This window comes from Felis catus, chromosome A1, assembly GCF_018350175.1.
Source record: "Felis catus isolate Fca126 chromosome A1, F.catus_Fca126_mat1.0, whole genome shotgun sequence".
NCBI lineage: Eukaryota > Metazoa > Chordata > Mammalia > Carnivora > Felidae > Felis > Felis catus.
Window position 1 is genome coordinate 22,896,922 of NC_058368.1, and position 12,658 is coordinate 22,909,579.

A 12,658-nucleotide genomic window follows, 5' to 3' on the forward strand; every position below is an offset into this window, starting at 1 on the left:
GCCTAATGAAATACTATTCCCAAGATGACCTGAAATAATTAAGATAATAACACATTTAAATGATTTATGGTGACTACTTATATTCTTCAGTATATACTGATCTAACATATGCATATCATCCCCTTAACTCCACTCCCCCCCCCAAAAAACACACCACACCTTAGGTAAGTTTTTTAAACTTTAAACTGAACTAAAATGTTTATTGACTAAAATTTAACTTACTGCTATATGTAGCCATTACAACCTCAAGAGCGCATGCCAACAAAGACATATGAAAGATGTTGTCATTCAGGAGTTTACTAAAGAAAAGAAAAAGAATGATTTTGAAACATTTACTTTTATAAAAAGAAGAAACTGTTTTATTAAAACTAAAGAATTTACCTAAAATTTTGAATGGATAATCGTTCTTCTTCCTAAAACAGATATAAAAAATGTTTAGTTAATGTCTTTTTTATGTCAGCATTAAATTTTCTTTCCATTATGTTCTTTTTAACTTACTGATTTAAGCATAGATTCCATTACTCGGTAATATAATCGGACTCCAAGTTTGTATCTCTAGAAAGAAAAAAAATTAGATTCCACTACTTTAAAAATCATAATTATTAATTTTAAAGAAGTTTTCTCTTGAAACATATTTCTGATACTTCTTAGGAAACCGAATACCAAGAGACCACAAAAACTAGCTTATCTAAAACTTAAGACTTCAGTATAAAATGTTTAAATTCCCAATAAATTATCAAGAGGGAAGGTCCAGTACTTGGTTTTCCTTCATTTCCACTTCAGTCCATATCAGTTGATACACACACACACACACACACACACACACACACACACTATATACATGGTGCTAGGGTTAACTCTTTTATATACTAATGTAATGCTTCTTGTGGCCTCGGTTACGTATTTTCACATTAGCTCTCCAGGACTGAGAATAGTCTGTCCATAAAACTGAAAAGGCAATCATCTGACCCAATTGATGTTACCCGTAAAAAGTTTTAACCAAATAAATAGTTCCTATTAGTTCAAAGAATAACAAAATTTTAGATATACACACACAAACCATATTCCTTCATTCAAATTATAAGCATAAATTTCATATATAACCAAAAAAACTTATAAATACAATTATTTAAAACACTATTAGCATCCAAATATAACCTCACTACGCTGAAATAAATGTATACAGATTATAGTTTTCAAACATATTTTTGTTACCTCACTATTTCCACACAATGAAGCAGAGCAAATACAGAAACCTAAATCTCAAAGAAGTTTAATGGCAGTTCATAAATGGCAGAACCAGATATAAACCCAGGGTTCTGATTCAGAGCCCATATCTTTACCCAATGTACTGGTTTTAGATATTCTGAAATAATAATAGTAGTAAAATGGTATCACTACCACCGATAAATAGCAGGTATAATATGATCCCATTCAGAGAAGTATATGCATTCACGAATATTCATATATGTATAAGCCAAAGACTATACACCAAAAATTTAATAGTATCAAAGATTTTAATTTTTTCTACTGATTTTTTAAAAAATTTCTACAATTTGTCTAAAAACTTCTACATGTTTACTTTTACTTTCTGTAATAGTGTAAGGGGCATTTTCTTATAAAATTTTCCATAAGCAGCAGCATACACAGGCAGGTAAGATACAGAATCTACCAATATAAGACAAATATTATTGTAATATTTTCACAATTTGGAAAGACATTATATTTGAAATTATTTCTATTATACTGACACCAATCGAAATGAACTCAAGTTACCTGTGATCCAATTTCCATACATCCCTGTCCCACAGCTTTAGCAAATTTCTCTTTAAAGATGCATCCAATATCCTTCACCCTTTTCAGGATACTTTCCTTTGGATTCACTGTGCAGTTCTTTAAAGAGGAAAAACTTAAGTCAATGTTGAGGATACTATTCAATCATAATTAACATGTCTGTCCTATGATATACAACTTTTCACTTTTTGATTATTTACACTATGGAAATGCTTCCATAAAAACTAGGTAAACACAACTACTGAAAATAAAAGGAGCATAAAGAATTTCATTTTAGGATGTTAGTAACCAAAAAACACTAAAGCACAAATAAAAAACCCTACTATCTAAATTTTCTGCTGCTATGTTAAAGAAGAGATTTGGTAGCCCCTCCATCCATCAAAAAAGAGCCTCAAAGACATTACAAACTGATACCATGAAAATACAAAGGATCATAAGTGACTACTAAGAACAATTATACACCAACAACTGGAAAACCTAAAAGAAAAAGAAAACTTCTTAGAAACATACAAACTACCAAATCTGAACCATGAAGAAACATAAAACCTGATCAATCAAGAAACAAAAGTAATAATCAAGAAACAGAAGTCAAGATCCAGACAGCTTCACAGGTGAATTTTATCAAACGTCCAAAAAGGAATTAATACCAAAACTTCTCACACCCTTCCAAAAAATAGAAGAAATAACACTTCCAAACACATTTTACAAGGCCAGCATTACCCTGACACCAAAACCAGACAAGGATACCACATGAAAACAAAATTATAGGCCAATATCCCTGATGAATGTAAATGCAAAAATCCACACAGAACAAACGATTAGGAAGCCAAATTAAACAATATGTTAAAGGATCATATACCACAATCAAGTGATATTTATTCCAGAGATGCTAGGATGGCTCCACATTCACAAATCAATCGATATGATACATTAACACAATGAAGGATAAAAATCATACAATCTCAATAGATGCAGAAAATTCTTGACAAAATTCAACATCCATTTACAATAAAAACTCTCAACAAAGCAAGTAGAGAGAGAACATACTTCAAAATAATAAAAGCCATTTATGACAAGCCCACAGCTAACATCATATTCAGTGATGAAAAGCTGACAGATTTTCCTGTAAGATCAGAAACAAAGACGCGCACTCTCCTCCCACTTTTATTCAACATAGTATTGAAAGTCTTAGCCAGAGCAAATTGGCAAGAAAAAGAAATAACAGGCATCCAAACTGGAAAAGAAGTAAAACTGTGTCTATTGATACATGACACATTATATATAAAAAACCCTAAAGACTCCATCAAATCATTGTTAGAATAAACAAATTTAGTAAAGTTGCAGGATACAAAATCAATGGACAGAAATCAGGTGTGTTTCTATGCACTAATAATGTACTACCAGAAAGAGAAATTAATAAAAAATCCCATTTACAATTGCATCAAAAAGAATAAATTACCTAGAAAAGAAACTGAAGAAGACAAAAATAAATGCAAAGATATCCCATGTTCATGGGCTGGAAGGATTAATATTGTTAAAATGTCCATACTACCCAAAGCAATCTACAGATTCAATGCAATCCCTATCAAAATTCCAATGGCTTTTCCACAGAAATAAGTGATCCAAAAGTTTGTACCCATCAACAAAAGATTAAAGTAATCTTGAGAAAGAACAAAGAACAAATCACACTACCTGATTTCAAACTGTATTACAAAGCTATAGTAATCAAAACAGTACATCATTAGCACAAAACAGACATGCAGAGCAGTGGAACAGAATAGAGCCCAGAAATAAACTCATGCATACAATTAATCTGTGACAAAGGAAGCAAAAATATACAATGGGGAAAAAACGGTCTCTTCAATAAACAATGCTGGGGAAACTAGACAGCCACAGGAAAAAGAATAAAACTTGCCAACAATACAAAAAATTAACTCGAAGTGGATTAAAGACCTAAATATAAGACACGATACCATAAAACTCCTAGAAGAAAACATAGGAGATAAACTCCTTGACATTAGTCCACAAAACAAAAAGGAAACCAATCTACTGAATGAGAGAAATATTGGCAAATCATATATTTAGCAAGGGGTTAATATTCAAAATATATAAATAACTCATACAAGTCAACAAATAGTCTGATTTTTTAAAAAAGGCAGACCTGAATAGACACTCTTCCAAAGAAGACATACAGATAGCCAATCAACACATGAAAAGAAGTTCAACATCACTAATCATCATGGAAGGGCAAATCAAAACCACAATGAGATATCACCTTATACCGGTCAGAATGGCTACAATTATAAAGACCAGAAATAACAAACAATGACAAGGATGTGGAGAAAAGGGAGCCCCATGTACTGTGGGAATGTAAATTGGTACAGCTACCATGGAAAAGAGTATGGAAGTTCCTCAGAAAATTAAAAATAGAACCATTATATGATCTAGCAATTCCACTTCTGGTATTTATCTGAAGGAAACAAAAACACTAACTCAAAAAGATCTGTATCCCATCTTCACTGCAGCATTATTTACAGTAGAAAAGACATGGAAACAACCTAATTGTCCATGACTGAATAATGGATAATATATATATGTATGTATGTATGCACGTGTATAAAATGGAATGTTATCCATCCACAAAAAATGAAATCTTCCATCTGTGACATGTATGGAACTTGAGGGTATTATGCCAAGTGAAATAAGTCAGACTGAGAAAGACAAATACTGCAAGAACTCATTTATATGTGGACTCTGAAAAAAAAAAAAAGACAAACACAAAAAATCAAGCTAGATACAAAAAACAAATTGGTATTGCCTGAGTAGGGGTTGGAGGTGGGCAAAATGGGTGAAAGCTATAAGAAGTTACAAACCTTCAGTTATAAAATAAATAAAATAAGTCATGAGGATGTAATATACAGCATGGTGACTATAGATAATAATACTGTAATGTATAATTGGAAAGTTGCTAAGAGAATAAATCTTAAAAGTCCTTATCACAAGAAAACAAAAATTTCTAATTTTTTTCTAATTTCTAATGTATGATGACATGGGAACCAGACTTACTGTGATCATTTTGCAATATATACAAATATTTAATCATTATGTTACATATTTGAAACAAAATGTTATATATATATCAATCATACTCCAACAAAAGTAAACTAAAAATGAAACAATTATAATATGATTACTAAAATAAAAAGAATCTCATGTACTCTCATATTTATGAGAGTTAATTTCAATTAAGAGTTATTTTCAATTAAGAGTTAAATTGGGGTGTATATTACCCTAAAAATACAAATAATAAAATTAAAACTATGATTTGAGTTTGGTATCATATCTTAATTATAAACTGTGCTAACAGTTAAGTATTATTAAATCATTTCACTACCTTTTCAAAACACATAATAGAGAAATGGTTACAAAAGAAGTTTCAATACATACATCATATGGGGTGGGGCTCTATTTAGTAATTAAAATTTATCACAAGATGATTACTAAAATGCATATCATGTAATTCATATTGTAATCTATTAAAACACAGATTTTAGATAAATTAAAATTTATCTAAATTTATCACATAGATAAATTAAAATTTATCACAAGATGATTACTAAAATGCATATCATGTAATTCATATCGTAATCTATTAAAACATACCAAAAACTTGATTCCCTTCAGCTATAACCAAAGAGTGACTATATTCTTACAATCTTTATGGGTCAAATACATTCAAAATACTATAAATTAGAAAATAAACTTTTGGCCTCAGCAATCACACAACAAAAAGAAATAAAAGGCATCCAAAGGGGCAAGGAAGAAGTCAAACTTTCACTATTTGCAGATGACATGATACTCTATGTAGAAAACCTGAAAGATTCTGCCAAAAAATTACCAGAATACACAAATTCAGCAAAGTAGCAGGAAATAAAATCAATATGTAGAAATCTGTTGCATTTTTATACAGCAATAACGAAGCAGCAGAAAAAGAAATCAAGGAATCAATCCCATTTGCAACTGCACCAAAAACAGTAAGATTCCTAGGAATAAACCTAACTAAAGAGGTGAAAGATCTATACTCCGAAAACCATAGAACACTTATGAAAGAAACAGAAGATGACACAAAGAAGTGGAAAAGCATTCCATGCTCATGGATTAGAACGAACATTGTTAAAATGTCTATACTACAGAAACCAATCTACACATTTAACGCAATCCCTATAAAAATACCACCAGAGGGGCGCCTGGGTGGCTCAGTCAGTTAAGTGTCCAACTTCAGCTCAGGTCATGATCTCACACTCCGTGAGTTCAAGCCCCGCATCGGGCTCTGTGCTGACAGCTTAGAGCCTGGAGCCTGCTTCAGGTTCTGTGTCTCCCCCTCTCTCTCTGCCCCTCCCCTGTTCATGCTCTGTCTCTGTCTCAAAAGTAAAACTAAAAACATTTTAAAAAAAAATTAAAAAAAAAATACCACCAGAATTTTTCACAAAGCTAGAACAAACAACGCTAAAATTTTTATGGAGCCACAAAAGACCCCAAATAGCCAAAGCAATGTTGAAAAAGAAAACCAAAGCAGGAGGCATCACAATCCCAGACTTCAAGCTGTATTACAAAGCTGTAATCATCAAGACAGTATGGCACTGGCACAAAAACAGACACATAGATTAATGGAACAGAATAGAGAACCCAGAAATGGATCCACAACTATACAGTCAATTAATCTTCAACAAAGCAGGAAAGACTATCCAATGGGGAAAAACACAGTCTCTTCAACAAATGGTGTTCAGAAAACTGGATGGGAACATGCAGAAGAATGAAACTGGACCACTTTCTTACACAAAAATTCAAAACGGATGAAAGACCTAAATGTGATACAGGAAACCATCAAAATCCTAGAGAACCTCTTGGGAACTATTGGGACCGAAAAAAAAGCTTCTGCACAGCAAAGGAAACAATCAACAAAACTAAAAGGCAGCCTACAGAATGGGACAAGATATCTGCAATGACATTATCTGATAAAGGGTTAGTAACCAACATTTACAAAGAACTTATCAAACTCAGCACCCAAAAAACCACCTAGTTAAGAAATGGGCAGATATAGTAAGCGGCAAGATGGCAGCTTAGGAGGACGCTGGGCTCACCGCGCGTCCTGCTGATCACTTAGATTCCACCTACACCTGCCTAAATAACCCAGAAAACCGCCAGAGGATTAGCAGAACGGAGTCGCTGGAGCCAAACGCAGACGAGAGGCCCACGGAAGAGGGTAGGAAGGGCGGCGAGGCGGTGCGCGCTCCACGGACTGGCGGGAGGGAGCTGGGGCGGAGGGGCGGCTCGCCGGCCAAGCAGAGACCCCGAGTCTGGCTTGCAAAAGCGGAGGGGCCTGACGGACTGTGTTCCCACAACAAGCGCGACTTAGCGTCTGGGAGGTCATAAGTTAACAGCTCTGCTCGGAAAGCGGGAAGGCTGGAGGACAAAGGGAGGGAGAGCTGCTGAGCCCCCTGACAACAGAGCTCAGTTTGGTGGGGAACAAAGGCGCTCGCCAGCGCCATCTCTCCTGCCCATCCCCCAGCCAAAATCCCAAAGAGAACCAGTTCCTGCCAGGGAACTTGCTCGCTCCGCGCAAACACCCAACTCTGTGCTTCTGCGGAGCCAAACCTCCGGCAGCGGATCTGACTCCCTCCCACTGCCACAGGGCCCCTCCTGAAGAGGATCACCTAAGGAGAAGCGATCTAAGCCTGCCCCTCCTGCCCCTGTGCACCTTGCCTACCCACCCCAGCTAATACGCCAGATCCCCAGCATCACAAGCCTGGCAGTGTGCAAGTAGCCCAGACGGGCCACACCACCCCACAGTGAATCCCACCCCTAGGAGAGGGGAAGAGAAGGCGCACACCAGTCTGACTGTGGCCCCAGCGGTGGGCTGGGGGCAGACATCAGGTCTGACTGCGGCCCTGCCCACCAATTCCAGTTATACACCACAACACAGGGGAAGTGCCCTGCAGGTCCTCACCACGCCAGGGACTATCCAAAATGACCAAGCGGAAGAATTCCCCTCAGAAGAATCTCCAGGAAATAACAACAGCTAATGAACTGATCAAAAAGGATTTAAATAATATAACAGAAAGTGAATTTAGAATAATAGTCATAAAATTAATCGCTGGGCTTGAAAACAGTATACAGGACAGCAGAGAATCTCTTGCTACAGAGATCAAGGGACTAAGGAACAGTCACGAGGAGCTGAAAAACACTTTAAACGAAATGCATAACAAAATGGAAACCACCACAGCTCGGCTTGAAGAGGCAGAGGAGAGAATAGGTGAACTAGAAGATAAAGTTATGGAAAAAGAGGAAGCTGAGAAAAAGAGAGATAAAAAAAATCCAGGAGTATGAGGGGAAAATTAGAGAACTAAGTGATACACTAAAAAGAAATAATATACGTATAATTGGTATCCCAGAGGAGGAAGAGAGAGGGAAAGGTGCTGAAGGGGTACTTGAAGAAATAATAGCTGAGAACTTCCCTGAACTGGGGAAGGAAAAAGGCATTGAAATCCAAGAGGCACAGAGAACTCCCTTCAGACGTAACTTGAATCGATCTTCTGCACGACATATCATAGTGAAACTGGCAAAATACAAGGATAAAGACAAAATTCTGAAAGCAGCAAGGGGTAAACGTGCCCTCACATATAAAGGGAGACCTATAAGACTCGTGACTGATCTCTCTTTTGAAACTTGGCAGGCCAGAAAGAATTGGCACGAGATTTTCAGGGTGCTAGACAGAAAAAATATGCAGCCGAGAATCCTTTATCCAGCAAGTCTGTCATTTAGAATAGAAGGAGAGATAAAGGTCTTCCCAAACAAACAAAAACTGAAGGAATTTGTCACCACTAAACCAGCCCTACAAGAGATCCTAAGGGGGACCCTGTGAGACAAAGTCCCAGAGACATCACTACAAGCATAAAACATACAGACATCACAATGACTCTAAACCCATATCTTTCTATAATAACACTGAATGTAAATGGATTAAATGTGCCAACCAAAAGACACAGGGTATCAGAATGGATAAAAAAACAAGACCCATCTATTTGCTGTCTACAAGAGACTCATTTTAGACCTGAGGACACCTTTAGATTGAGAGTGAGGGGATGGAGAACTATTTATCATGCTACTGGAAGCCAAAAGAAAGCTGGAGTAGCCATACTTATATCAGACAAACTAGACTTTAAATTAAAGGCTGTAACAAGAGATGAAGAAGGACATTATATAATAGTTACAGGGTCTATCCATCAGGAAGAGCTAACAATTATAAATGTCTATGCGCCGAATACCGGAGCCCCCAAATATATAAGACAATTACTCATAAACATAAGCAACCTTATTGATAAGAATGTGGTAATTGCAGGGGACTTTAACACCCCACTTACAGAAATGGACAGATCATCTAGACACACGGTCAATAAAGAAACAAGGGCCCTGAATGAGACATTGGATCGGATGGACTTGACAGATATATTTAGAACTCTGCATCCCAAAGCAACAGAATATACTTTCTTCTCGAGTGCACATGGAACATTCTCCAAGATAGATCATATACTGGGTCACAAAACAGCCCTTCATAAGTTTACAAGAATTGAAATTATACCATGCATACTTTCAGACCACAATGCTATGAAGCTTGAAATCAACCACAGGAAAAAGTCTGGAAAACCTCCAAAGGCATGGAGGTTAAAGAACACCCTACTAACGAATGAGTGGGTCAACCAGGCAATTAGAGAAGAAATTAAAAAATATATGGAAACAAACAAAAATGAAAATACAACAATCCAAACGCTTTGGGACGCAGCGAAGGCAGTCCTGAGAGGAAAATACATTGCAATCCAGGCCTATCTCAAGAAACAAGAAAAATCCCAAATACAAAATCTAACAGCACACCTAAAGGAACTAGAAGCAGAACAGCAAAGGCAGCCTAAACCCAGCAGAAGAAGAGAAATAATAAAGATCAGAGCAGAAATAAACAATATAGAATCTAAAAAAACTGTAGAGCAGATCAACGAAACCAAGAGTTGGTTTTTTGAAAAAATAAACAAAATTGACAAACCTCTAGCCAGGCTTCTCAAAAAGAAAAGGGAAATGACCCAAATAGATAAAATCATGAATGAAAATGGAATTATTACAACCAATCCCTCAGAGATACAAACAATTATCAGGGAATACTATGAACAATTATATGCCAACAAATTGGACAACCTGGAAGAAATGGACAAATTCCTGAACACCCACACTCTTCCAAAACTCAACCAGGAGGAAATAGAAAGCTTGAACAGACCCATAACCAGCGAAGACATTGAATCGGTTATCAAAAATCTCCCAACAAATAAGAGTCCAGGACCAGATGGCTTCCCAGGGGAGTTCTACCAGACGTTTAAAGCAGAGATAATACCTATCCTTCTCAAGCTATTCCAAGAAATAGAAAGGGAAGGAAAACTTCCAGACTCATTCTATGAAGCCAGTATTACTTTGATTCCTAAACCAGACAGAGACCCAGTAAAAAAAGAGAACTACAGGCCAATATCCCTGATGAATATGGATGCAAAAATTCTCAATAAGATACTAGCAAATCGAATTCAACGGCATATAAAAAGAATTATTCACCATGATCAAGTGGGATTCATTCCTGGGATGCAGGGCCGGTTCAACATTCGCAAATCAATCAACGTGATATGTCACATTAACAAAAAAAAAGAGAAGAACCATATGATCCTGTCAATCGATGCAGAAAAGGCCTTTGACAAAATCCAGCACCCTTTCTTAATAAAAGCCCTTGAGAAAGTCGGGATAGAAGGAACATACTTAAAGATCATAAAAGCCATTTATGAAAAGCCCACAGCTAACATCATCCTCAACGGGGAAAAACTGAGAGCTTTTTCCCTGAGATCAGGAACACGACAAGGATGCCCACTCTCACCGCTGTTGTTTAACATAGTGCTGGAAGTTCTAGCATCAGCAATCAGACAACAAAAGGAAATCAAAGGCATCAAAATTGGCAAAGATGAAGTCAAGCTTTCGCTTTTTGCAGATGACATGATATTATACATGGAAAATCAGATAGACTCCACCAAAAGTCTACTAGAACTGATACATGAATTCAGCAAAGTTGCAGGATACAAAATCAATGTACAGAAATCAGTTGCATTCTTATACACTAACAATGAAGCAACAGAAAGACAAATAAAGAAACTGATCCCATTCACAATTGCACCAAGAAGCATAAAATACCTAGGAATAAATCTAACCAAAGATGTAAAGGATCTGTATGCTGAAAACTATAGAAAGCTTATGAAGGAAATTGAAGAAGATTTAAAGAAATGGAAAGACATTCCCTGCTCATGGATTGGAAAAATAAATATTGTCAAAATGTCAATACTACCCAAAGCTATCTACACATTCAATGCAATCCCAATCAAAATTGCACCAGCATTCTTCTCGAAACTAGAACAAGCAATCCTAAAATTCATATGGAACCACAAAAGGCCCCGAATAGCCAAAGGAATTTTGAAGAAGAAGACCAAAGCAGGAGGCATCACAATCCCAGACTTTAGCCTCTACTACAAAGCTGTCATCATCAAGACAGCATGGTATTGGCACAAAAACAGACACATAGACCAATGGAATAGAATAGAAACCCCAGAACTAGACCCACAAACGTATGGCCAACTCATCTTTGACAAAGCAGGAAAGAACATCCAATGGAAAAAAGACAGCCTCTTTAACAAATGGTGCTGGAAGAACTGGACAGCAACATGCAGAAGGTTGAAACTAGACCACTTTCTCACACCACTCACAAAAATAAACTCAAAATGGATAAAGGACCTAAATGTGAGACAGGAAACCATCAAAACCTTAGAGGAGAAAGCAGGAAAAGACCTCTCTGACCTCAGCCGTAGCAATCTCTTACTCGACACATCCCCAAAGGCAAGGGAATTAAAAGCAAAAGTGAATTACTGGGACCTTATGAAGATAAAAAGCTTCTGCACAGCAAAGGAAACAACCAACAAAACTAAAAGGCAACCAACGGAATGGGAAAAGATATTCGCAAATGACATATCGGACAAAGGGCTAGTATCCAAAATCTATAAAGAGCTCACCAAACTCCACACCCGAAAAACAAATAACCCAGTGAAGAAATGGGCAGAAAACATGAATAGACACTTCTCTAAAGAAGACATCCGGATGGCCAAGAGGCACATGAAAAGATGTTCAGCGTCGCTCCTTATCAGGGAAATACAAATCAAAACCACACTCAGGTATCACCTCACGCCAGTCAGAGTGGCCAAAATGAACAAATCAGGAGACTATAGATGCTGGAGAGGATGTGGAGAAACGGGAACCCTCTTGCACTGTTGGTGGGAATGCAAATTGGTGCAGCCGCTCTGGAAAGCAGTGTGGAGGTTCCTCAGAAAATTAAAAATAGACCTACCCTATGACCCAGCAATAGCACTGCTAGGAATTTATCCAAGGGATACAGGAGTACTGATGCATAGGGCCACTTGTACCCCAATGTTCATAGCAGCACTCTCAACAATAGCCAAATTATGGAAAGAGCCTAAATGTCCATCAACTGATGAATGGATAAAGAAATTGTGGTTTATATACACAATGGAGTACTACGTGGCAATGAGAAAAAATGAAATATGGCCTTTTGTAGCAACGTGGATGGAACTGGAGAGTGTGATGCTAAGTGAAATAAGTCATACAGATGGGGTGCCTGGGTGGCGCAGTCGGTTAAGCGTCCGACTTCAGCCAGGTCACGATCTCACAGTCCGTGAGTTCGAGCCCCGCGTCAGGCTCTGGGCTGATGGCTCAGAGC

The 12,658-nt window shown here is 37.1% G+C and overlaps 1 protein-coding gene across 8 annotated transcripts in view; it reads right to left on the reverse strand.

Moving 5' to 3' along the window:
- Positions 1-12,658, reverse strand: part of RB1 (RB transcriptional corepressor 1) — a 181,641-nt gene that overhangs the window by 93,250 nt on the left and 75,733 nt on the right. For all 8 annotated transcript variants that reach the window (XM_023251429.2, XM_045052794.1, XM_023251437.2 and 5 more), the window contains exons 13-16: positions 1,777-1,893; positions 499-555; positions 382-413; positions 223-299 (exon numbers count right to left, since the gene is read on the reverse strand). In XM_023251429.2, the coding sequence (XP_023107197.2) occupies positions 223-299; positions 382-413; positions 499-555; positions 1,777-1,893 (283 nt within the window). The remainder of the gene's footprint in view (positions 1-222; positions 300-381; positions 414-498; positions 556-1,776; positions 1,894-12,658) is intronic.